The 27,373-nt window shown below is 36.1% G+C and overlaps 1 protein-coding gene across 3 annotated transcripts; it reads right to left on the bottom strand.

Moving 5' to 3' along the window:
- Positions 1-6,440: 6,440 nt before the first annotated feature.
- MFAP5 (microfibril associated protein 5) lies at positions 6,441-27,082 on the bottom strand. 3 transcript variants are annotated; one of them, XM_052000604.1, is made up of 10 exons: positions 26,974-27,082; positions 26,348-26,407; positions 25,504-25,539; positions 18,756-18,791; positions 18,395-18,430; positions 17,858-17,893; positions 16,829-16,858; positions 12,661-12,748; positions 12,056-12,129; positions 6,441-9,220 (listed from the first exon to the last, which is right to left on the bottom strand). In XM_052000604.1, exons 2-10 carry the CDS (start codon positions 26,403-26,405, stop codon positions 9,108-9,110), a joined length of 507 nt encoding a protein of 168 aa, XP_051856564.1. In that variant the 5' UTR covers positions 26,406-26,407; positions 26,974-27,082; the 3' UTR covers positions 6,441-9,107. The 3 variants fall into 3 exon arrangements, with proteins under 3 accessions (XP_051856564.1, XP_051856562.1, XP_051856563.1); XM_052000602.1 differs by having other exon boundaries at positions 26,947-27,079; XM_052000603.1 differs by lacking the exon at positions 26,974-27,082 and adding an exon at positions 26,724-26,887.
- Between the last annotated feature and the right edge of the window lie 291 nt (positions 27,083-27,373).

Raw genomic sequence — 27,373 nt, 5'->3', positions numbered from 1 at the left:
AGAAAATTTCAGAGAATCCTGGGTAGTATGATCAATCAATAAGTAGTTCCAATTTTAAAAAATGGTAAAAGATTTCAGAGAATCTGAAAATTCCTGGGTAATATTATCAATCAATAAGTGGCTCAATGGATAGAGGACTGGGCCTGGTGTCAGGAAGATCCCTCTTCATGACTTCAAATATGGCCTCAGATACTTACCAGCTCGGTGACCCCAAATAAATCACTTTATCCCTGTTTGCCTCAGTTTCCTCATCTACAAAATGAGCTGGAAAAGGAAATGGCAAACTGCTCCAGTATCTTTGCCAAGAAAACTCCATGCGAGGTCACAAAGAGTCAGACATGATTGAGCAACAGCCCTAGTTTTAAAACCTATGTATGAAGCCTTTGCTTTTCCTTAACTTGATTCCCCCAATACTAAGTCCTTTGTGAGAAAAAAGTCTCTGTGTTTTCCTAGCATCAATCCTTATTTCTTTTCCTCAACCAACTTCTTAGGGATTTAAAGATGGATTAACTATGAATCATTGCAAACTAGGGGATTTGTGAGAATGACACCATAACAGATTAGCTGATATTGATACAAGGTGTCCCAAGAGACATTGCAATTTTTATTTAATAAAGCTTAAAATTGTACTGAACCTTTTGGGAATCCTGTTTCATTATTTTAGGCCTTGAAAAATGCTTTACATACATTATTTTATTTGATCCTCACAACAATCCTGGATAAGGAATACTACATATATTATTAGTCTCATTTTACAGATGCAAAAGTTGAAGATCAAAGCAGGGAGCTAGATGGCGCAACAGATACTGCACTAGTCCTGAAGTCAGGAAGATCTAAGTTCAAATCCACCCTCATATACTTAATACTTACTCGCTGTGTGACTCTATGCAAGCCATTTAACCACAATTGCATGGTCAAAAAAAAAAAAAAAAAGAACATTATAGAGTTTAAGTGATTGACCAATCCATGGTAGTAACCCAACTCATAAATCCCAGAGTTAAAATTCAAACTTAAATATTTATTAATTCCAAGAACAGAATCCTTTCCACTAAACCTCTCTATTTCCCCAAATACACAGAGAAGTATGGTAAAAGATGAAAAGTTGACAGTTTACATTTTTATAAATGTGCTTAGGACTTCTCTCTACTGTCTTGCTTTTCCTCCTGCTAATTTTTGTTTTCTCTGTCTGAATCTTGTTATTAACTAAGTTTGGGGTACACACACTACTATGAAACTGGTTAGTGGCCAAAGCTGCTATTTTCAGCCCTTTGAAATCTAATTTCTATATCTGTCATTATAGTATAAATCTGGTGACTGAGCAAGGATATTCCTCCTGTGCATAAAACTTAATTGTCTTCAGATGTTACCCTCAATTATTGACCAAGAAAATGGAAAGTTTATATTGTTCTTAGGCTCCAAGTCAAAAAGAATTTTTAATCTGGGCTCCACAGAAGCCTTTCTTTTTGGATTTTTCTCATCCTATCTATTCTTTTTATTATTATTAAAGCTTTTTATTTACAAAACACATGCATGGGTAACTTTTCAACAATGGCTCTTGCAAAACCTTGTGTTCCAAATTTTCTCCTCCTTCCCCCACCCCCTCCCTTAGATGGCAGGTAATCCAATACATGTTAAATATATTTAAAAAATGTTAAATCCAATATGTGTATGTATGTATATATATAATTATCTTGCTGCACAAGAAAAATCAGATCAAGAACATCCTATCCTTTAGATAGGATAGACATCCTTTAAAAACTGCTGTCTTCTTCACAATGCACAGTGATAGCTATTACTGATATTAATATTCGTAGTATGTTTGTAGTGAGAAATTTTCTCATCCAAAACATGTGAATCTTTTTGAGTTCTAGAGAGTACTTTAGAGTACTGACATTACTTACTCAGGGCCAGATACCCAGGATAAATAAGAAAGGGGAATTGAACTTTCATCTTCCTAATTTGAGGTCAGCACTCTAACCACTAGATTTTGTTGTCCTTTTTATATAAATATATGTATTATAATAAAGTTGATTTTATATAAGGAGTTCAATAATTCTTCAACATTAGAAAATAACCAAGATAAGAAATCAGATTCATGGCAAATATAAAGATTTTGGAATTATATTAGAACTATTCACATTTATTTTAAATATTAAATTATATCAAATAACTTTTTAGAAATAAATGTTTATGCCAAGAAAAAAAATTGTATTACTTTGTCTTTCTATTCTGGGTAGAGTATGTAGGCTGTACCTTTCACTTAGTTTCTTCAGTCCACTATTGAAAAGTTTTTCTCTCACCTTCGCCATTCTGACTTGAGGAACGTAGAAGATAGCTATGAAGCAGAATCACGGAATTTTTTAATTGGAAAGCACTTGAATTACCATCCACTCAAATCCATACCTGACAAACCATCCCTACTATAACCTGCCCAAAAAGTAGGTCTTCCAATTCTTGCTTATAGAACTTCAACAAGGGGACAAGCCCATTCCATTTTTCCACAACATCTTTTAATGGCTGCTTTTTCTAGACTTTGCAAATACTCTAGTTTGGAATTTGTGCTCCCAGGTAGGCTCACTCCTTTTTTATCCTGTTTGGGAATTTATACTGATAACTACACATTGCTGAATTAAAATATTACAGTAACAAAAATATCATAGGCAAATATGAAGCTTTTATCATCTGTTTCCACACCATCTCCCACATCATCCCCTTGTTTCTATTTAAACAGCCACACCCTAGTTCATCCTCTTTTCCCTTCTCCCCTGGATTCCTAAATAGCTTCCTAATTGGTATTCTTGCATTAAGACTCTCCTCCATTCTATCCTCCACATAGTTGTAAAAGTAATTTTCCCCAAGACCGTTTCTCTTTTCTAATTATTTAATTCTAGTAGTTCCCTACTGATTTAAGGATTAAATATAATTTTGATTTATCATGTTTTATAAATATTATAAAGTATATAATATATAAAATATAAAGCAAATAATTATATAAAACATTATAAACTATATAATATATAAATATCATAAAGTATATAAAAATAATATAATTATAAAATATATAAAATAATTATAAAGTTTATAAAATATAATAAATAAAAACATTAAAGTATATAATAAAATATAATATTTTAAATAAGTAAATATACTCATATGGAAAGTGCTCAACAGTTTTTTTTAACAAAGAGCAAAAATTCATTGGTCACTTCACTAAAGTGCTAAAACTGACAGGAGAAGTGTAACCAGAATGGGGTGATAATTTGTGAAAATCCTGAGGAGGGAAAAGTCCTCACCATCTGCCTGCTCCATTTTAATCCCAACTAATTTAGTCCCAAAGAATTAGAGAATAAAAGAAATCACCCAACTGTACTGAGTGAAGTCCCTACAAATTAATGTTATCTAATTTTAATGGGTGGAACTTGCTTAGGAAAACCCCTTTATTCCTCCCTGCTTAATTCCCTACTATACAACCCAAAACACCTGTTCACAGTTTCTCTTCTTTCCTTAAGTCACCAGCAACACCTCCTCCCAACTTCATAAAGTCTACTTTCCAATCTAAATGAACTACTCACTATTCCCCAAACTTTACAGGATATGTCCCACTTCCATGCATTTGTACAAACCAGTCCCCATCCTGGAATATATTTCCTCTTTATCTTGACATTACACAATCCTTCTTTCATGATTCAGCTTAGGTACCCCCTCCTCCACTTAGCCCTATTTTCTTCTACCCCACCTTTAATACTAGCTTCTCAAATATTTCTAGGACTATGTATCTAATCTTTCCTTTGCCCCTTTCCTCATAGCCCTGTATTATTTTTATATGATCACATTTTATCCCTCCAGCTTCTTGATATCAAGGACTGATTCATTTTTGTCTTTATCCCAGTCAGCTAGCACAAGACCCAGCACATGGTAAGTGTTTAATAATTTTTTTTGTTAAACTTAGTGTTAAAGAATATTACATATGACAATGGATACATAGAGGGAACTATAAAAATTGCAAATGTGATCTAAAGTTTATAATTAAGTAGAAAAAAATTTTAATAACTGGAGGAGAGGCAATGAAGCTTAGTTTGTCAACAGGAAGCTGCGGGTTCTACATCTCTATTTATATAAACAACGTCTGCTTTTTCCATCTTGGGGTCTATTCAGAAGTTATCATCTGACTATACTGCTGCTAGCTTTGCTTGACTGGTTTTGGAGAAGCCGAGGGCCACCTGCTTTCTCTGCCCACTTTTACCACAATGAAACCTCAGTCACTTTCCCCCATTGACAGGCATTTGAAAACAAGATGCTCTTGTGAGCTGCAGGGAGAATGGTTGTCATTGAAACTTTGGACTTGTCACCCCAAGCTTTGTTTTCCCAAGCAATGAGGCTGTTTTACAATGTTACTGTGTCCCTGGGTCTTCACATCTCCCTCTGGAAATTCCCAACAATGCCATTGCATTTTTTTAACTATACTTTCTATCTTTCATTCATAGTTTTAATTCTTTGCATTGATCATATCCTCTTATTTCTTACAGTTCCACTGTAATACTGTCACCTTTCCCTTTATCACTTTCCTGCCTTCTTCACTTTCTTATACTACAAGATCAGGGCACTTTTTTTCCTTTTTTCTTATTTTTCTTAAACTCCCTCCCTTCATTCAGCCACAGCTATTTCACTGGAGTGGAGAAGGGTCACAGAAGTGGGGAGCAGTTGTCTGCTCTGTCTAGGTACAGAGAATATGATTAGAAAACTAGTTGTAACCTTCAGTACCTAGGGGCAAGGGAGTGAGGAGGAGGAGCTTGTGGCCAGTATTTTCTGTGGCTTAAAGGCATCAAAAGACAGGCTCAGTGGTGAAGGCAGCTGGAACTTGTTTATCTTCCTCAGATCAAAAGGACCACAACCAGAGCTCTGTGCAAGACAGTAGGAGTTTTAGAAGCTGTGGCAGGAGTGATTTTCAAAGACATTTCATCAAAATAAAGCTCCACTGCTTTTAGTCAAGATAGGAGACTTCAGGTTTGAATTGCAATGCATAAGGAAAACCCCTTAAAAATCTAACCGATAAGGAGGGGGTTAGATTTAGAACAAAACAAGATGACAGAACTTACTTAGGCAAAATAGGTGACTTTGGAGTTTGCTATCAAGGATACTCAGAAAGCATCATTGCAGAAAAGTATCATTTCTTTCCCCCTAACCAAAAAAAAAAAAAAAAAAAATCTCCCAGCACCAAGCTGACATCTAACAGTCCCCCAACTAAAATTTCAACCATTTGACCTACAAATCATCTTTTATTAAAAACTAAAGATCTCTAAAAAGGTATAGTTTCAGCATTTCACTCTTTAACACATTAATGCCAATGAGTTCATCAGATTCTATCTCTGAGTAGTAAGAGGGGAAGGGGATGAAAATCTTTAGCTCTTAAGGTGTACAGAAATCTAAGGGGAAAGGCAGTTTCAGTAACTGATTGTAAGAACTAATAAAGGAAAAATGAGGTAGGAAGGAAGAAGGAATATTTTGCCCATTTCAAAATTTTGCCTGGGATCAGATTATAGAAGAATTAAGAAAAGAATTAGAGAGCTTTACAAGGATGAGTAAAACTGCTGACATATTCTGATTTTCTCCCATGGAAATCAGGAAGCGGGAGAGAGTGTTGCAGAGGGTGAGGTAATGGGAAATTAAAACAGTACCAAAAACAGAGGTTGCAAAGTTATGAGAAGAGTGAAATACCCGCTTTTCTTCTCTGACATTGCCATCATGCTGGGGCAAACCCTCATCAATTTGTGCTTGGACTATGGCAATAACCTGCTATTTGATCTACCTGACACATCTTTCTCCATTCCAGTATATCCGCCATTAAGTCGCTGGTCATTTTCCTAAAAATGCAGGTCCAAACGTATCATCCTCCCTACCCAATAAATTTAAATGACTCCCTATTACTTCCAAGATCTAAAATAAAATCTTGTCTTTGGTATGCAAAACCCTTCACAACCTAACTCCCTCTCCTTCATCCACTTTCCAATCTTCTTTCATCTTATAATTTTAACCTCTTCCCTCAATTTCTACTTGGATCCAATGACACTGGTCACTTTATTGTTCCTCAATCAAGATCCTCCATCTCTTGGCTCCAGAAATTTTCATTGAAATTTCCTTCATGGCTGGTCCCTCCTTCACCTCCTGGCTTCCCTGGCTTGTTTCAAATCCCAGCAAAAATCCTAACTTCTACAGGAAACTTTTCCTAATCCCTCTTAATTCTAGTGCCTTCCCTCTGTCAATCATTTCCTATTTGTCCTGTATTCCTAGGGTGTTTGTACATAGTTGTTTGTTTGTTGTCTCTGTTAGAAAATGAGCTTCTCAAAGACAGATACTGTCTTTGACTTTCTTTGTATCCCCAGCACTTAGCACGGTGCCTGGTTCATGGTAAGGCACTTAATGAACATTATTCAACAAACAGATCGAAATCTTCACCCTGTGAAGTTTATTGGAGATTGTTGAGTAGGTCAACAACAAAAAGGGATGGTGTGATGTGATCCAGAAAGGATGGCATTTGCAAAAGCATAAAGAGGAAGGAAGTAATTAGAGGAGAAATGGCAAAGATTTGGAGGTGGAAATACCTGTCTGCTAGGAAATAATATGGGCCAGCCTAAAGAAAACCATTTAAAACAGAGGAGTAGAACCAGAGATACAGCTGAATTGTGGAAACAGAGCACAGCTAAATCTTATCTATTCAGCATAATAAGAAAATAAGGCAGGAAATAATGAGACAATAGATTACTTTCCAGTATGAGGGAAATGATATTTCTTTTCATGATTTTCTTATCCATTATACATAATGCCAGGATTAAGGTTCCTTCACTAGAGAAATAAAATTTATAGTCCTGCATATAATAAGAGGTTCAAGTGCTAGAAAGGATTCTCAGAAATTTTGTACCCACGAAGTTGCTATATAGTGTTTTAAAAATATAATTAATATGTTTGTCTATATGTGTGCCTACATTCAACCCTACAGGATGCATTGAACAGAGCAAATGAAAAGCAGAATTTCAGGTAAGCATCTCACCAGCTAAATTAATTGTGCAAAATCCCGTCAAACTGTTCTTCAGAGCCATATCAATTCCCATTCTGCTGCTTTTTTTTTTTTTTTAAGTGAATAAGACTGTTTAACATTAAGGCATGTAATATGTCACAATAGCAAAGTATCTTAATCTTTAAATGATGATTTCCAACAGCTTATTGGTTGACAGAACATAGTTCTATTCTCTAGAAATAAATGAAATCATCTCCTTAACCAGAAAGATTCTTTGAAATAACAACTTAGTTCTTATGTGGCCAGAATCTGCCCTTTTACATAGTAGACTATTTGTCCTAATACAGAGTGAATTTGTCTCCAAATAACAGAAGACAGCCATTTTTTTTTTTTGAGTCAGAAAAGGTTCTGGTATCTAGGTCCTAATAGAGATTAATACTAAAAATATAACCTATAGAATCATAGAATTGGGAGGGAGGGATTTCCAACTCTTTCATTTTGCAGAGGACAAAAATTAGGGTTAGTGATGATTTTTCTATGATCAGCCAACTCCTTGGAGATACAAGATTAGAAACAGGTCTCTTAAAATTTTAGTTCATGTGTTCCACTATATTAAACTAATCATTCCAAGAAATGCAATATCTGTCCAATGTAATTCAGCTCTTTTCCAAGCCCAAATACAAATGCTTGTCTATGGAACAATTCATGATTTATATATTTTTAAGAATTGGACAAGAGGGTGAAAGCAACATGACCTGCAATGATAGAAATTCATTACATTTAACCCAGTATTATAAATTTATCTTGTAGATGATGTTCCAGTTTGCCTACATCCTACTCCTTAGCCAATACAATGACCTATTTCCCAATCCTTTTAATAATAGAATATTTTAACACAACCAAAAAAAATCCTTCTGAGTTATTTTATCTGGTATTTTCTCTATGGAATTTATCAGTGACTCTCCATTGATAAGCCTTTTCCTTCTTGGATTATACAAAACCTCCAAAGTATTCCTCTAGGATTTTCTTTGGGAAATTATTTTTCTACCATGACACAATATTTACTTTCTTTACTGGAATGGATCACTTCAGGATCTCATTCCTGTTCTATTTTTCCAGATTGTCCTAACTTCTACTCCTTTCTGTTTCAATATTAACATTTTATTTTCTCCAAACTAATCACAGTATTTGTAGACTAAACATCCCAAATCTTCTCCATGGGCTAAAAATCTACATTCCTTACATGCTTCCTCGTAGATTGGTGCAGGTCATGAAAATGGGTCAACAAAGACAAAGAGCTTATTTCCTGATAATTAGGAATGACTTACCTATTCCAATTATAGAGCTCTTTAGATTAATGGGATTCCTTGTCATATGAAAAGTCAACAAAATAATCATTAAATGTTTGACTGAATGAACTAATGAGTAAATGAATTAGTCAATAAATGATACTCAGCTTCCAGCTGCATTGCCAGATAAGATTCTAGGAAAAAGATCTTAGTCCCTTACTTGGTTTGTTCCTCAGATCCCTATATAAGTTTGTTTGTTTGTTTGTTTTAATGTCCTTTAAATATTCTCAGAGGAACTATGGCTTTCTGAGGACAACACATTTTTTAAAGCACCATAATTTTCCATAAAACAGAAAGGTTTTAGTAGGCAAGTTAAAAATTTAACTAGTACTATAGTCAAGTCAAAAGAAGAGTAGGGAGGGATATCTAGATAAAGGGGAGTTAACAGAGGAAGCAATGTTTCTAGGATTCTTTGAAAGCAGGATGTTATGTGAAATTCTCTAGATTGCCAAGAATAAACTCTCTCCCTATATGTTATCTACTTGACTCCCCACCTTCCTGGAATCTAGGTCACCTATATAGTCCTTAGGTATCCCTATTATACAGTGATGTCACAAATTGGCAGTACCCCCTTGAAGTGTTGAGGAAAGAGCTCAACACTGGCAGTTTGGGACAGAGGCCATGGGAAAGAGCAGAGGAACCAGATAAAGACATCAAGATGTCTGTGATGAGCTGACCTAGGAAATAAATGGCTCTTTTTTTCTCCCCTCTTCCCCCTCCCCCTTTCCATTCTTCTTCCTTCATGATCACAGGCCATTGGGCCTCTGCAGCTCCACATCTTCACAAACGGGGAGACGGAAGTAGTTGGAACGTTGGAGACGTCTTGGAGGAAGACCAGCTATCTGACGACAAAGTTCATCTGGAGAGGAAAGAAAGAATGGAAGATTAATAAAAACAAGGAAAGGAATAAGGCTTGAGTCCAAAGAAAACAACAACAATAACAAAAACTCTACTTTTACCTTCTAGCTCCCAATCATGGTCCTAATATTGAGCCTTTCCATTCTAGAAACTGAGAGATTGTCAAGCAACCAACAATTATTGATTAAAGTACTGGCTGTGTGCAAAGCTCAAGAGAGATGCCTCCTTGGAAACACTGGGATAAGAAGTCAAGAATCCCCATGCCCTATCTTCAGTTTTAAGGTGCTGTGCTTGCAGGTAATTTGCACAGAGCTAATGGGAGCATATATCAAGTTTTCTGCAAAGTTCACTATGTGGTACAGAGACTAAGCAGCTGCTGAGTCAGATGAGGCCGGGTCTGTGGTGCTAACCCTACCCACAATCACTGTGTAGAGCTAAACACAGAGGAGATGAAAGGCATCTTTGTTCACACAGTGAATGGTCTTAGGCAAGAGTGTTCTGGGAAATATTTAACTATCAGCTCTCCGGAAATGCCCAACACACTTTTCAGTTTAATCTGCTCTATTAACATTTTCTCCACCACTTTCTTAAGTTTAGAGCATCAACAAAATAACCAATCAAGCCTGATTAGTAGCCTTTGCTAATATCCTATGTGTAAATGCTCAAATTGAAAGGCATAAAATTCCAATCTTCTAGTCTTTCTAAAACCTCTCTACCTTTCACCCATGACATTCTACAGACCAAACAAAACAGAAAGTCTAGTAACTTAATTGCCACAGTGGGAGCCCAAGACTCCTTTAAGTGCTATTCTCAATTCTATATCTGACTTACTATGCAATGGATTACAGCAGCTACCTTGCCTCAATTTCCCTGTTTTCTAAAATAATGGTTTTCATTTTAGGTCTTTGACCATGTTGTTCTTCAGTGAGATCTCCCTATCATAATAACAAATCTGCCTTCTTCACCTTGGACTCTAGTAAATGCCCCCTTGAAAGGCTAGTGAATCACAGGCAGCATGGTGCAAAGAGCATTTAATAAATATTTGATGAATGGATGAATATTAAATCCGTAAAGCACATTGCCTTAATGAAGGACTAGGTAGCTCAACTCCACCCAAAAAGTCCTGAAATCTTTGTGTGGAAGTTTTAAGACAAGAAATCAAAGTGCCAAATAGCACCTCCTCTTTTCCATTCAGTGATTCTGACTGGATAAATCTAGACTGTGCTAAAATCTTTTCTTTACCTTCTATGTCCCCACTGGTTTCTTGAATCTCACTATCTCTCCTTTAAAAGGGAAAGAATCAAGGAAACGTGAATAAAGCATGTATTAGTGGATATTTGTGGGGGGGTTTCTAATTATTGGAATGGAAAGGCAGTAGGCTACAAAAGAAAGACATTGGATTTGTATTAATAAGACCTGATGTGATATCCTTGCTCTGTCATTTACAAAGTAAATCAATTAATTTCTCTGAACTTCACTTTCCTCATCAGTAAAATAAAGAGAATAAAATTTAAACTATGTAACTCACAGTCATTCTGAGCATTTTGAAAATCTTAACATCTTATAGGGAAAGTGATGTGGATAGTGATTAGGTCAGGAAGAACTGACCCATACTGGTTATAGGATCTGAACAAATCATTTAACTTCTAATGCCAAAGAAATCTCTAAGTCTTTAAGTGACTAATAAGTTGTCTACTTGCATATCACAGTTCTGAACTAAAAGAAAACACTATAAATGTTGGGAGGATTAGGATCTTTGCTCTTTCTCTCTCTTTACCATTTTAGGAAATGGAGAAAATAAAATGTTTGGGCATGGTGATAAATGAAGTTTCTAGGTATAAAGAGACTGAAGGTAGAGAAAAGAGCAGTAGCAATCTGAGACTGAACTCAGGGGATATTTTGGCCATCATCTGTCTCCATAAAGATGGTACCAAAATTTAAATTTTTCTAGCCTGACAAAATAGGGGATTCAGTGCCTGCTCTTCAGAGGCATGATCATTGGAGGAAGGGGAAAAAGAGAGAAGACTATCATCTGAACCTCCTCTTTCCCATTTAAGGAACAATGGGCTTCAGGCTAGTTGTGCCTCTGTCAGAGAAGTCCTCATGTTCAGGAAATAGGTCTCTGGGGACTAGCATAAATATTTAGGACTAACAATAATAACAACGATAGCTCATATTTACATAACACTTAACATATTTAGATAGCACTTAACTATGTTTCAGGTACTGTGCTAAGCACTTTGTAGTTATTATCCCCTTTGATCCTCACAATAACCCCAATGAGGTAGGTACTGTTATTATCCCCATTTTACAAGTGAAGAAACAGAAGTAGACAGAGTTTAAGTGATTTGTCTAGAGTCACACAGCTATTAAGTGTCTGAGGCTAAATTTGAATTAGGTCTTCCTGATTCTAGACCTAGAGTTCTATCTACTGTAATACCTCATTACTCTTATTAATGATTCTATAATTTCAATTTTGTTTCTCTTTTTTAAAATAAAGGACTTTCCTCAGTGACACTGTAAATTAAATGTTTACAAGGAGTCTCTTTCAATATATTAGAAGGTATCATGCATACATGGTCCCAAGCTTCCTTAATGGACATTTAGTCATGAGTGAAAAAAATAACCTAAGGATACTTGGACCCTTTAGGTCATATGAGTTTCTGAAAGAAAGATAACAAAAATATGAGTTAGGGCTATTAATAGTACTAACCTTTGGCAGTATTCTGTGGAAGGAAATCTATCTTACTGGATTTTGGCAAAGAATTTGTGCTTCCTATAATAAGGGCTCAAAACACTTTTATTCCTTTCTTCCAACCCTTGGTCCTTATATTACCTTTCATAACTTCATGTTCTTTACAGATGAGTCTGGTACAGATTTCCTTATTGATGATATACATCCGGCGGACACTGTCAACATCCAGAGAAACCAAAAGATGGAAAGGAAAAAGACAAAGACACTCATTAAGAAGGAAAACAGGGCCAGGTTTATCTCAGAGTATGTGGTTCTTTCCAAGCCCCAGGTTCAATTTCCACCCAGGAAGTTCAACCCCATTCTCCACACACAAACATGCAAGCCTTGGATTCCCCAGAGTTATCCTGCTTCTGTTTAGGAGATGCACCAAAAAAAAAAAAAAAAAAAAAAAACTCTCCTTCAATAAGTAGTCAAACTTGCAAATTGCCTGGGAGCTTTTCACTATGCTGTCCTTTACCTGATATTGTACCTGACTTCAACCTTATCCCACCAGATAACCGATTTTCACTACCAGGAATCTCCTCCTTAACCAAAGTGCCTTGTGTCTACTTCCTCCAGTTAAGTGCTCCAAGATTCTTTCTTTTCCTTAAACTTTCAAAAAAAAAAAAATCTCTAGGATTCCCAGTGCCCGGGAGATACATATGCCATCCCAGAAAATTGATCCTGAGGGTTCTGGGCTCTCTTACTTGACGATGCATAGTTGATGGATACACTGTTTCACTGGCCGATGCACTGAGTACAGGCGTGTACAGGGAAACTGCTCCTCCCGGCACTCTACAGGAGAGCCCAATACAAAAGGATGACTTCAGAAAAGAGACATAGCCAAGAAATTAAGTAAAGATTTGGACAAAGACAGCTCAGATGATGTAGTCTGCACAGTATTTTCTTTGGGGGATGCAGGGAAGACAGTGTTTGGTATCCTATCTTCCTGTCTCAAATTAAAGAGATCACAATCCCTTAGGTGTTCCTTTTCCTATGGATGTCTCAATATTCAGATTATAGCAGTTCCTGCCTTTTCCTCTGAAGCATGAAAAAACAAATAAACAAATAACATAGAAAGAAGAAGCTAATCTCATTCTCTGTCTCCCTCTCCTCCCCTCACCCCCCCCCCTCTTTTTCCCTTTCTTCCTCCCTCCTTGACCATGGCAGAACTCCTTCCACAATAAGATTTAATGATTAATAGCTATTCTTTGGATCTGGCCATTGAATTATTTCCATATCTATTTATCTTATCATCAACCCAACATCTCTGCATCTTGTCAATGAGAATAGTATGAATGATTTTGCCATTTTGCTATAGTATTATCATGATCTCTCATGCTAGCCTGCAAATACTGAAAAGATTTTCAATTAGTTGATGAAGAAAAATTTTCATGTGGGAATTCCTTTCGTCTTTCATAATCCCAAGTAGTTACCAAAAACCCAGAAGTGCTGAAGACTTGGTATTACATATTAGAAATAGAATCTGAATCCAGATTTTCCTGATCCTAAGCCTTTCATTGTATCCTCTATGTCATGCTGCCTATACCAGTGAAGTATTCCTGTTTTAAAAAAAAAAAAAAGAAAAGAAAAAAGAAAGGAAGGAAGGCAAAGAGGAAGGAAGGAAGGAAGGGAGGAAGGAAGGAAGGAAAGAAGGAAGGAAGGAAGGAAGGAAGGAAGGAAGGAAGGAAGGAAGGAAAGAAGGAAGGAAGGAAGGAAGAGAAATGAAGTCAATACCATGATTTTTTTCTTGATGAAACCTTGCTAGCTTTTGAGATCACTATTTCCTTTCTACATGCTCCCTATCTGTTTAATAATTCATTCTGGAATTTTTCCAAGAATCAAGATCAAGATCACTGGCCTATAATTTACATTTTTTTTTTTTGAAATTTAAACAACTCTTGCTATTTTCCAAACCAGTGAAATGGTGTCATCTTTCTCCACAATATTTTCAAAGACCACTGACAAACAATCCAGCAATGACACCTACCAATTATTCAATAATATTCTCAGATAAAGTTCATCTCTGAATAGTAACTTAATTTGAGAAAATTAATCTTAATCGTAATTGATTCTTAATCTCTCACTAATTATCTTAGTTATCTACTCTCTGTAACTAGTTTTTTTTTCCTGTCCTTTCCACTCCAAATATTATTTTCCTTGTTGAAGAAAATAAAAGCAAAGTAATAATTAAGCATCATCCCCCTTTCTATCACCTTTCGTTCACACAAAATAGCAATCTTACCCCTTCTTTAATCCCTTTCTTTCCTCTGATTTAAAAAAAAAACTTTGTTTCTACCTTTACTTTTCTTGACAGCTTTAGCTTTCTGATTTTTAAAAATACCTGAAAATATTCTTAGACCATTTTTGCATTAATTAATTCTCTATTACTTTCCCTTGCTTCCATCTCCTGTACATTTTTAGCATCCAAGTTGATCAATGAGCTCCTTATAAATGAATATTAATCCTTTAGATAGCTTCCACTTTTCTCTCTCATCAAAATTACTTTAGTCTGGTTTAAGAATTGTGTTCTTAAATGCTTTTTATGCACTCTGGGTTAATTTTTCTTGTGGTATTGTAATCCATGGCATATTTTTTTGTGAAGCCTTAGAAATATCCTGTCCCAAAATCTAAGGGGTATTTTAGACTATACCTAGTTCTCCTCTTCTTTCTTACCACAAATTCTAAGATAGCATATGTATACAAGATATTATTTACTTATATTTTAGCAAAATATTTTAGCCTCTCATGCTATACTCACAGATAATATTGAGTGATATATTCCACAGTTAAGTAGAGTTGAAACTGGTTGAATGTCCAAATCCAAAGAAAATCCATTAAGCATTCAGTCTCATTGTGGAAGGGCATTTCCTGTGGATTCCTCTAGGAATTTATACTTGCCCCATGCTGTTGAACATTGCTATCATTGCCCGAGACAGAAACATATATACCATACCTATCAAATCTATTGATGGCACAAAACTCAGGATAGCTAATACACCATATGATACATTTTTGGATCCAAAAGGACTTTGGCAGGTTAGACATTTAAGAAGAATCAAAAGAATGAAATATGAGATGAATGGGAAGTTTTACACTTGGGTTCACAAATACAAGATGTGAGCAGCATGAGCAGATAATCATTGACCTGACAAGACCATTCATGTGATTTTTATGAACTACAAATTCATTGTGAACTAACACTGTGAATGATATGGCAGCCATAAAAACACATGTGAACTCTGAATAGTTTCCAGGTCTAGGAAAGTGATATTATCACCATACTCGCTCCTGGTCAGATTTACATATAGAGAAAAGTAGGAAAAGTAGCAATAGGTGGAAGATAAAAAGAGATAGTTTCAAAACTGATAGGAAAAAAACTCCCCAATAAAGTCAAAAAACCTCTCCAAAGTCAGAAAGATCTTCCTTAGGGACAAATGAATTCTACTCACTAGAGCTTTTAAAAAATGGATTGATCTCAGGATGACTTTAGAGAGGTCTGGAGAGAGTTACATGAACTGATGCTAAGTGAAATGAGTAGAACCTGGATTTCATTGTACACAGCCACAGCAAGATTACATGATGATCAATTCTGTTGGATGTGGCTCTTCTCAACAGTGAGATGATTCAGACCAGTTCCAATAATCTTGTGATGATGAGAACTATCTACACCTCATGAGAGAACTATGGGAACTGAGTGTAGATCACAACATAGCATTTTCACTTCTTTTGTTGTTGTTTGCCTGAATTTCATTTTCTTTTTCATTTTTTTCCTTTTTGATCTGATTCTTCTTGTGCAGCAAGATAGTTATATAAATACATAGGCTTATTTTGTATTTACATATATTTTTTACCATGTTTAACATACATTGGATTAGTTTGCCATCTGGGAGAGGAGGGTGAGGGTAAAGGAGGGGAGGGGTAAGATTGGAATACAAGGTTTTGTAAGGGTCGGTGGTGAAAAATTATTCTTGCATATGTTTTGAAAATAAAAAGCTTCAATTAAAAGAAAACTGATCACTTGTTAGGGTCACTTCAAGAAAATTTTTTTGTGATATGAGTTAGATTACATGTTCTGAGAGGTCTCTTCCAGCTCAAATTCTGTGACTTCCTTCCTCCTTCCTACCCTTTAAATTTTCTATACATTTCATCCCAGCAACCAGTTCTCCCTTTTGATGAGTATCAATTCTTAAAAAGGAACTTCCCTCATTAATTACTCTACCTTTTAAAGGAGGAAATTAAGTTAAGTCAAGAAATCATTAATTGCTTTGCCTTTTAGGGAATGAGGGAACTCCAAAAAATGTCTGGATAACAAATTTTCCCAATTTCTACTTTGTTGTCTGCCGATTCAGATTTCTGTTTCTTTTTCTGAACTCTTCACCTATTTCCTTTTTCTGTCCAGGTTGTCAATAATATGTTCTGAGGATAATATCCCTGTTATTTCTGCTTTTTTACACCTTCACCTAAATCTTTTTTCTGTTAATACTGTCCCTGACCCAAGGATTTCTTTATATGAATCTATTCTCTTAGTATACAATACTATTCTGTCCACACCTTTTTTCCTTATTCTTTTCCTATTAATTCCAGAGACATATTCCAATCAGATTTCATGCCATCCAATCTCAGCCATACTTCTGAAATCATGGTTGCCTCCTTGACAGCTATGGGCTCTCTAGCTCATCATGCCATATTCAATGCATTTGTGTATAGATGCCAGCGGCCTTGGTTTTATTTCACATGTCCTAGAGGAAGTTGATTAAGGAAAGAACTGAAAACAATGAGCTAGAATGTATACTCAAAAGTAAGGAGACATGAAACAACAGCAGCAAAGGAAGAGAAGAGTAACAGAGAGAGGTATGAAGGATGCAATCATACCTGCACTGGCATTTTTGTCACTGGAGATGGCTAAAAAACAGAAAGTTTTAGTTACTACTAGTTTCTGCTGTCTTCCACTCTGCTACTGCTATGTGGGTGGGAGTGATTCGAGAGGAGGGAGATTTGATGTCATTCAGTTTTTTAGTTTTCTTTACAGTTTATAAAAAGACTACTTTAAAGACTGCTGGGGGCAGCTAGTTGGCTCAGTTGATAGAACACCAGCCCTGAAGTCAGGAGGGCTGGAGTTCAAATCTAACCTCAGACACTTAACACTTCCTGGCTATGTGACTTCATAACCCCAATCACCTCAGCAAAAAATAAAAACAAAGAAAAACCGTTCATGAGCTATGAATGAATCCCAGCAAGATGAGGTGGAAAAAATCTAAATCTATCCTTCTTCCTGTCCTGAAACTGGAACATCTTTTATCTAGGGATTTGAGTATGCAGACAAAGAAAAAGATGGAATCCTGAGTAGAACTGCATATCTTCACAGGAATTCACAAAAATACAATTTTTTTCTATTGAACTTATAGAGGTAGGCTTTGTGGGATATGGCTTAAGAAAAGATATGGCCATTTTTCTGCCACCATTTGAATTGGACTAGAGAATAAAAAAGTTATGAGTTTGGGGTCTCAGGAAGGATAGAACAAAAAGCTCCATGATTAATTAGAGATCAGAATACCAAAAAGAGATATCTCAAAAGGACACCACTGGAAAGATTTCCAAGTAGTATGCTTAGGAGTGAAGAATTTCCAGGAGCATCCTAGTTCTGAGAGTAAATCAGAATATAGAAAAGGGATACAGAGATCTCTAATTCTCCATTTGGGCCTTGGTTTCCTGTATTTAATCTTTTCATCAAGCAATTTAGAATGAGGTTCTGGTCAAGGGGATAAATTCTTTTCTGAGAGATTGAATCCAGAGTAGGTGTAGTTAAAGATAGTATCTACTTGAATAATAAACATTATATATTTCAGTCATTCTCCTCTCACACTTCTGGGGAAGTACCTGGGTTTCCAAAGCCAAACTTACCCTGATCGTCCATGGAAGGTACAACATCAACAAGAACTAAAAAGAAAAAGCAAGAGTACTTATGAGAGATGAGGGTAGAGGGAAGGAATAGCATGGAGTGACCTGTAGTAATAGCAGAGGAAAAATAGGGATGTAAAGGTTAAGGAAGCTTTCTGAGAAAATAAAACTAGGTCTAGGGGTTAGGTATTACAGTTTACCTGTAACTAGCTGTGAATATTCACTAAAGCAAAATCTCACTGACAGTAATATCTGTTTTCCAAATTGGCTATCAAACTTCTTTTAAGTTTTCTCTTCCTCATGAGCTAAAGGTAAAGCCATTTTCTCCTTATCTCTCATTTTGCATTTGTGGTACTCCATTACCTTTCCTTCTCTCATGCAGAAAGATCTAGGACTAGAAAGAATGTTGGAGATTATATATCTGAGCTCTTTAATTTTCCAGATGAGGAACTAGTGTCCCAAGAAGCCCAGGTAGTAAGTAATAAGAATATATGATTATTCTCAGGATACAGATTGCTAAAGGACTAGATTAGAACTCACCAGTATCATCTGTTGGGGGATCATTCACCACCAAATCTGAAATATTCCAAGTCAGATTAATATACAGGGACAGGAGAGGGAAAATTCAGAGAAAGAAAATAAGCAGGAGAAATAAAGAACGTCTAAAAGGAAGCTTAAAGGACTAGGGAGAAAGTAATAAGATCTTAAGAACAATGATTTAAAAAATCCTGGAAGGACCTGAATAGAATAGAAAGAATAATCAGAATAAAACGACTTCATCATCTGACAAAGAGGCTTTACTTGTATTTAAATTGTCTAATACTCTCCACTTTCACTTTTCCTTTTGCAAAAGTCAGCTCCAAGTCTACCCTTAGTAGAACATTAAAAGAAGGAAACTTACTAGGATCATCTGTAAATGTCTCTTGAGTTGTCTCATCTGGAATTTAAAAAAAAAAAAAAAAAAAAAGGATGAATTTTTTAAAATCATTCCTTCAAACAGTTCTAATATTCTCCATTTTCCACCTCTGCCCCTGATCCCACCCTATGTCCTTTTCCCAATGACCTAAACTTTGAACCCTACATGTTGTTATTACCATTTCCTCTCTGGGGACTTCAGAAGACAGGAGATCATGAGAACTCATCTACTCTCCCTTATGGAATGGTGAGAATCACCAAGATAATGTTCAGAGCATGCTTTGTGTTTCTTCATGGGGAAAAATCAGCTTAGGAAAAGTCCAAATGTAGTTGTTCTCACTTCAACAAGATATTCAACAAATTGTTTGCCAACTGGAGGGAAGTTCATGAGGGAGATAAAGAGTATTCAAATAACTTTAATAGAATGTAGAAGGAGGTAAGCGTCACCAAAATAAAAACTACCATGGTAAATAGGGCAAAAAAGCTACAAAAGAGTCAAGTAGAATAAGGATGAAAAACAGTCATTGGACTTGATGATAAGGAGGTCTTAGCGTAGAAAAAAAGTAGGTTGAAAGGAAAAAAGAAACATCTGGTCAGTTAACAGCCAATAAACATTTATTAAACTACTTATGTGCCAAGCACTAGAGATGCCAAAAAAAAAAAAAAAAAAAGGCAAAAGAGAGTCCCTGTCTTCAAAAGCTTACTATCTAATGGAGGAGACAAGCAAAGAGATGTAAAAACATAAGGGATAAATAGGCAATAATTAGGACATAGAAGGAGCTAGAATTAAGAGGAATTGGGAAAGGCTGCATGTAAAACAGGATTTTAGTTGGGACTTAAAGGAAACTAGGAAAGCTGGTAGGTAGAAAAGAGGAAGGAGAGCTTTCCAACAACAAGTGGCAATCACAAAAAATGCCTGAAGCCAAGGGATGGGATATTTTGTTCATGAAACATCAAAGAGACTGGATCAAAGAGTACCTGCTGGACAGCAAGGTGTATGAAGAGTGCAAAAAAAGTAAGGGGGTAGGTTATGAAGCTCTTTGAATGACAAGATATTGTATTTGTATTGTATTTGATACAGGAGGTGATGGGAATCCAATGTAGTTTATTGAGTTGGGGAGAGTGGATGGTGATATGGCAGACGCACCAGCAGGGTATTGCAATAGTCCAGTGGAAACTGATGAGGGCTTACACCAAAGTGGTGGCAGCGTCCAAGGAGAGAAGGGCATTATTCCAGAGATGTTGTAAAAGTAAACTTGAGAAGATTTGGCAACAGCTCAGATATGGGGAGTGAGAGATAGTGAGGAATGAATACAATAACTAGATTGCGAGTCTAAAAAACTGGTGTTTCCTCCACAGTAATAGGGAAGATAGAAGGAGCGAAGGACTTATGGGGAAAGAGAATGAATTCTGTTTTGGACATATTGAATTAAAGATATGTCCTGGACCACCAGTTAGAGATGTCTAAAAGACAGCTATAGAAATGAGATTGGAGATAGGCAAAGTTTCAGGAAAGATAGATAGATTTGAGAATTGTCACGAGAGCTAATGAGACTACCAAGTGATATAGTATAGAGGAAGAAGAGAAGAGGACCCAGGATAGAGCCCTGTGAGACACCTACAATTAGAGGGCACAAAACAGAATGAAGGTCCAGCAAAAGAGATAGGTAAGAGCAGAGCAATGTATTTTTTGCAAAAGCTTAGAGGGAAAGGTATATGAAGAAGAAGAGGATTTAGATGACTCCTGTGAGAAGTTTGGCAGTGAAGTAGAAAAGGGAAAGAAGGGAGACTTAAAAAGACTAAAGAATGGTTTTAAGCTAATGTTTAGGAAATAAGATGACAGCTAAAGAAGGGTCCTAGTGGAGGCTAAATGGAATAGAACAAGCACACAAGTAGAAGGATTTAGCTTTTCTCAAGGATAGAACAACTTTGTCTTTTGTGATCAAAAGAATAGACAATAATGCTGAGAAGTTTTGAGGGCTAGAGAAAGGCATTAAAATAGCTTGTTAAATAACTTCAGCCTCCTCAGTGAGGTAGAAGTCTACTTCTTTTGTTCTAAGTGTGCGGTATAGGAAGTGGGGTTGAGGGTAACAGGAGAAATGAGAGAAAAGAAATCAATAAATTTATTTGCCATGTATTTATTTATTAAGCATCTACTGTTTATTCAGGCACCAGGCTTGCAGAGGTAGAAATAAAAGTCACTATCCTTGGGGTAGGTAGCATAGTGGATAGAGCAACCCTGGAGTAAGGAGGATGTGAGTTCAAATCCAACCTCAGACACTTACCAGCTATGTGAATCTGGGCAAGTCATAAAGCCTTAATTGTCTCCACAATCACTATCTTTAAGAAACGTACATTTTATTTGGGAAAACATGTAAACATGAAACAACATGAATACAAGATAATCTAGGGGAATAAGAACTAGCAACTGAGGGGATCTGGGAAGGTTTCCTGTAGAAAGGAGTACTTGAGTTGAGTTTTAAAAGACACTAAGGAAGGCAGCTAGTTAGTGCAGTGGATAGAGTAACAGTCCTGAAGTCAGGAGGACCTGAGTTCAAATGTGACTTCAAACACTTAACACTTCCTAACTGTGTGACCTTGGGCAAGTCACTTAACCCCAATTTCCTGGCAGGGAGGGGGAGAGAGAGAGGAGGAGGAAGAAGAGAGAGAGAGAGAGAGAAAGAGAGAGAGAGAGAGAAAGAAGTAAAAAAATAAAATAAAATCAGTAATATTCAGTAGCCCCAGAATAGGAACAAAAATAAGATGTTGGAAGTTAACCAAGAATAGGAACTCTAAGCTTCCAAGAGAACAGCTATAAAACATTAAAGTGGCAAACTATAGAATCAAGATTAGCTAATGAAGGCAAAGTAGTACATAGCACATGGGGGATGGATAACAAAATAGGATAAGTCAGGAGATAAATGAACAGTAGTTTTAATTCAACTTAGAAAATGGGAGATGTAGAAAGATAAGTGATGTGGCAAGAGAGCAGAATTTTAAAATCAGTTCTTGGAAATGGTGTAGTTAAGTAAAATGATGTCCAAGGCTTGTCTATTATGGTTGTCTGGTTCCATAATAGGTGACTGAAGTGGAGGTGACCAGTTGTGTGATCAGATTGTCATAAAGGCTGCTATTAAGAATAGATAAGTTCCCCTACCTGCCATCTAGGGGAGGGGAGTAGAGGGAAGGAGGGGAAAAGTTGAAACAGAACTTTTTGCAAGGGTCAGTGTTGAAAAATTACCTATGCATATGTTTTATATATAAAAAGCTGTAATTAAAAAAATAGATAAGTTCCCAAGGATAATGGCAAATGGAAAAGATACTTGATTTGTATTGACAAACCTGGATTTGTAAATCCCACTTTTGACACATACTACATTTATAACACTTAACCTCCCTGGGCCTCAATTCCCTCATCTGTTAATGTGAAAGGAATTGACTAGACAGCTTCCCTCCAAAATCCTTTTAGTTTCTAGAGCTACAATTCTATGATATTATGAACTACAAAAATCCTTGAGAAAGATAGAGATCAGCAAAACAGATGAAGAAAAGTTTTGACTTTTAAGATGCTAACTGATTAAAAAGATTGTATCATTTGCTTTAAAAGCCTTTTAAAAATAGGAAAGATTCCACTTGTCTGAGAAAGATAAAATACAACCATTTCTAAAGACAAAAGAGTGAACCAGACAACCTTTTAATACCCCTTCAATTTTGAGAATTCTACATATAAAATATATATAGTAGAAACCTGATAGTAATAATGTTTTGCATATCTGGCATCAGAGTCTATTAAATGAAGAATTTTTATGCTAAGATCTTTGTTCTTTTTATATTTAGCATTGAATTGAATATGAATTTGAATGTTATATAAAGATATGTGTTCAAATCCAGGCGCTGTTAATAACTACTGTGTAATATTGGGTGAGTCACTTACATGATCTCTGAGCCTTAGTTTAGTCACTTATAAACAAAGGGAGTACAAAAATATCATCACCTAAACCTTTAAAGTTTCCTATAGGTTTAAAATTTGACATGGTTTGCTAAAGGTTCCTATGACTATTTCTTGGCAACTGTTGTTAGAGTGTTAGTGGTGGTAATGCCGGAGAAATCCTGGTACTGCTCAAAAGCACTTCCTTGTGACAGATTATGGAGTCATAATTGAAAAAGGAAATATAAAGTAAAAATGGACAAGTTCTAAGATGGTTTCTATTAGTAGGAGCAAACAAACAAACAAAAACATAACTGAAATTGTAAACAATGTTTGCTTCTACTACAAATTTCTCCTAATTTAAAATTGAAGCAATTTTGGCATTGTGACAAACTTGTTAAAATCACACGCATTTTTCCTTCAATATGGGAACTTCTATCAGGAAGTGATCTATTCCCACCACATAATTTAAGTTGTAATACAGTTATTTGTATACATGTTTCACCCTTCTCACTTGCCTATAAGTACTTTGAGGTAAGGAACAATTATGTTTTATCTTTGAAGCACTAGTATCTAACATAATAAGTGTTTAAAGTTGATGGAACTAATTTGACTTGAGACCATAACATAACCGATGCTTCCCACTAGGTGTCAGCATTTAATTGCCTTTTGCAAGCCCTTCAACTTCATGTATTGGCTCCTGGTTCAACTGATCATAGCTAAATAAAATATATGACAGTTGTGGGAAAAGAGTGGGAAACAAAAATAAAATAAAGAAAAGGGAGTCGTTTCTTTTTCTCTTATTATTGCTAATACTGCAAAAGGAAATATACTTCGACTGGGACCAATTCAATTCAATCCAACAAAATTTTGATTTTTTTTTAATTTACTAAACCTTTACTATGTATAAGACAAGAGGTGGAGTAGCACAGATAGAAGATTGGCCAAAGAGTCAGTGATTCAAATCTTGCCTTAGACAAAAAAACAACTGGAAACTTTTAAAAAATTATAATTTATGGATGAGTTTTTTATCTGAACTGAGTAGAGAGTGTTTCCACACCAGCAGTTCACTACACCAAAGAAATTAAATGCCTAGTACAAAAAAAAAAAAAAAATAGAAATTTTAAAAGTAGCACCAAGGTATTGGGAACATAAATGCAAGGCAAAAAGACTAAAGATCATTCCATGAAATTCACTAATGGTTCAATGAATCTTAGGGCTGTTTAGGATATAATCAAAGTTGTAGACCATTGAGATGTAAACTTTTTCCACAAAGTTTCTGTTCTGTCACAAAAACAGAGGCATGGATTAGTTGGAGCTCAGAGAAATTGTGAAAGTCCTAATTCAAACTTAGCAACAGACACAATATGTGTTTTTAGGCATGTCTCTATATCTCTCAATATTTGAATTAACCTATTTTTTTAATTGGTTCTCAATACAATGTCCAAGTTTTCAAATCTTCTCTGCCAAAGATCCATTTTCACTGTCCAATCGTTTTCTCATTTTTAAAATTCTGATTATCACTATGGAAATATGCATCTTCCTTCTTCTATGAAGAACTGACCCTTGGGTACCACAAATGAATACTTCTCTTTTTTTTCTCTTTTTTTTTTCTTTTTATTGAGGCCTGATTTGTTATTGATTGACTGATTTGTATTTAGTAAATCAAGGGAGTCAAATATGTTCATTAACAGTAATAAAAGGATCCTTTCTCCTTTTTTTCTCTGGATCTCTGACCTACTTGCTAAATCAAAAATGAGGAAAGTTTAATAAAGTATAAAATGCTCTAAGTACTTTGGGGCATGGGACAAATCATCTGACCTTTGTGTTCTTTGGTTTCCTCACCTATTGAACTAAATGATTTCTAAGTTGTTCCAGCAATAAATGAATGATCTTACTTCATAATTATATTCAGTGTCCTAAGGAGGTGAGAAGGGGAGAGGGGAAAAGGAAAAAGAGTTGAACAGTATGTGTTTTACAAACTTTAAAGAAGAGAACTATACCTCCCAGTGTTGTTTCCAGATGAGCCACCACTTATGTCACTGTTATACGTAAGAAAATATTTCTTTTTGAAAAAATAAAGTTCTACTGATATAATTTATTTTTATGTAGTCTACATTTCTCAATGTATTCTAGAGTATTCTAAATGTATTTCTCCCTCTCAGAAAGTTATCTCTTATAATAAAAAAATTTTTTTTTAAAGAAAAAAAGTTCAACAAAATTAATCAACACATTGAAAAAGTAGACATTCTCTGCAGGGTTACTGCAGAGTAACTATACTTAGAGTCCCTCACTTCCCTCAAAAAGAGAAGATACCTCTGAAAAAAATTTCTACTCTACCTCTGTGGTTCAGTTTCTCCATCTGTTAAATTCATGTAATAATCCAATGGTTTTTGTGTGAAACAGTTGGTCAGTTTTCCTTGAAAAATCAATGAATCAAAAAGTTTTTATAAAGCATTTTTTATATGCCAAGCACTGTGCTAGGCACTGGAGATACAAGACCAAAGAAAGAAATAATGCTTACTTAAAAGGAGTTTGCATGCATCGAAAATGGAAGAGAAATGGATAAAAGCAGAGGAAGAGTCAGAGATATTCCTGAGAAAGGGGTCTTCAAATATGTGAAAGAGCAAGAGAAGTCATGTTGAAGACATGAGATTACAAGAGCTAAGGAACATCTTAGTGTCTACATAATTCTCTCTCCCACTATTGACCAATATCTCTGATTACCAGTGGTACAATCTGTTGAACCCTTACCAACCCACTCCATCATTTCCACATAGAATTGAGAACAAAATGGGACACTTACCTCCTCGCTGACCATTAATTCCTAGCAGAATCCAATCTATGAGAGAAAGAAAGGATTTGGATAATTGCAACCAACAATTAATTTCCTTCTCTCTTACTGATAAATCAAGTGATAACCAGTCAAGATTGTTTCTCATCTTACTATTCTGAAGAATTTACAGCCAAAGAAATTCTTCTTTAATAAACCTTATCTGGCAGAGAAGCAAGGACTAACCCTTGTTTATAAATCTGAGGTCCACTCCCAGTTATTAATATCTACACTAATCTCCTATGAAAAGTTTTTCCTTCTGCATACATAATGTGCATATATGTTCATGCATACTGTACGTATGTAGGGGTATGGATTTATGAGTATGCAGGTTTCATTCAGGAAGAAATGGATTTTATAATATGTGTGTCTGTGTGTGTAGATAGATAGATATGTTTCACGTGTGTGGTCCTTGCTCTTAAATGTTTGTGTGTCTATATGTATATGTTATCTCTCTACTTATGTGTGTATGTATTTATGTCGGTCTTTTAGTTTTATTTCCTCTGGTATACATAAATTTGAGTGGGTGTTTTTCCTTGGTGTATGTGTATATATTTGTTTATTTGTCCTAATAATGCTATGTACAGCCTTTGATGGACCTTTTGCCTGGCTAGGGCCATATTCACATTACTGACTTTCCCTTCCAGACTTTCACTGTTCCCCTAGTTAGGAAAGATACAGATTTTTGTACTAGGTCCTGATAATATTGCCCCCTACACACACACACACACACACACACACACACACACACACACACACACACACACACTTTGGAAGGAGACACCTTAGAGAGAATATGAAAAGGAGAATGACTTACCAGAAGAAATGAAGAGTGCAATGAGACACAGCAGAAGCTTGGATCCCAAGGGCAGCATGTCTGTGGGGAGAAGGAGAGAAAGTGGAGTTGTAAGGAAGGTTAATAGAGGAGGAAAAAGGGAGAGTTGAGAAGGGAAGGAGGTAACAGCATCTAATTCTGCAACAGGATATTCAGGGATCCCTGTCTCTTTCACTGGCTGGTCTCATCTCATATACCGTTTCCCACCCTGTCCTTAAACTCTCACTCTTTCATCATTACCATACTGTATCTCTCTCTTCTGATTTTTTATTCTTGTTTCTTTAGTCTGTTCTTTTCTCTCCTCTTTTTCCTTTTTCTTTTTCCCTACACCCATCAGTCCATCCTTGCTCCATCCCACCTATAGTCACTTGCTCTTGCTGTTTCCTCCACTCCTTGACTCCCAGTTCTCCTTGATTTCTTGCGCCTTTCTCCCTTCCGTTGCTTCTTTTAGTGAATCTTTCTCTCCTGAACGTTGGATAATGGAACAAAATTTGCCATCCCACCACTTAAAACTTAGTGATCACCCCCCCCCTCCCCATTCTCTCTCCCTTTTCAGGGCCCCAGACAGCAGGACAACTCACTAAGCTCAGTGATCTGTCTTTTCCTACCGTCTCCTTTAGCAGTTGAGTATGTATCTTTACACTTTTTCAGTCAGTCCCCCCTTTGGCTGGGGAATAAGACGAGCAGGGCCACTCCCCAGGAAGCATTCCAAGTTTGGCTGTGTCTGAAAGAATGAAGTAGAGAGAGGGAGGAGAGAGGAAGGAGAGAAAAAAAAGAGAGAGAGAGAAGAAGCAGGATGGAGTGTCATAATGAGTATGGAATGAGAAAAGGGGAGGGAGGGATACACTCTCAATGCAAAGGTTAGGACCATAATGATCCTACTCTCTGGTGTATGTATGGGCCCAACCTAGTAAATGAATCCATAGCACATGTGTGTCATTCACAGCTTCGGGCCCAATCTTTCCTCTTGCCCACAGGTCCTTCTTATCTAGTTTGTTCTCCCTCACT

The sequence above is a fragment of the Antechinus flavipes genome, chromosome 5 (assembly GCF_016432865.1).
Source record: "Antechinus flavipes isolate AdamAnt ecotype Samford, QLD, Australia chromosome 5, AdamAnt_v2, whole genome shotgun sequence".
In the NCBI taxonomy this organism is placed as follows: Eukaryota; Metazoa; Chordata; class Mammalia; order Dasyuromorphia; family Dasyuridae; genus Antechinus; species Antechinus flavipes.
This window is presented reverse-complemented; position numbering and strand designations above follow the sequence as displayed.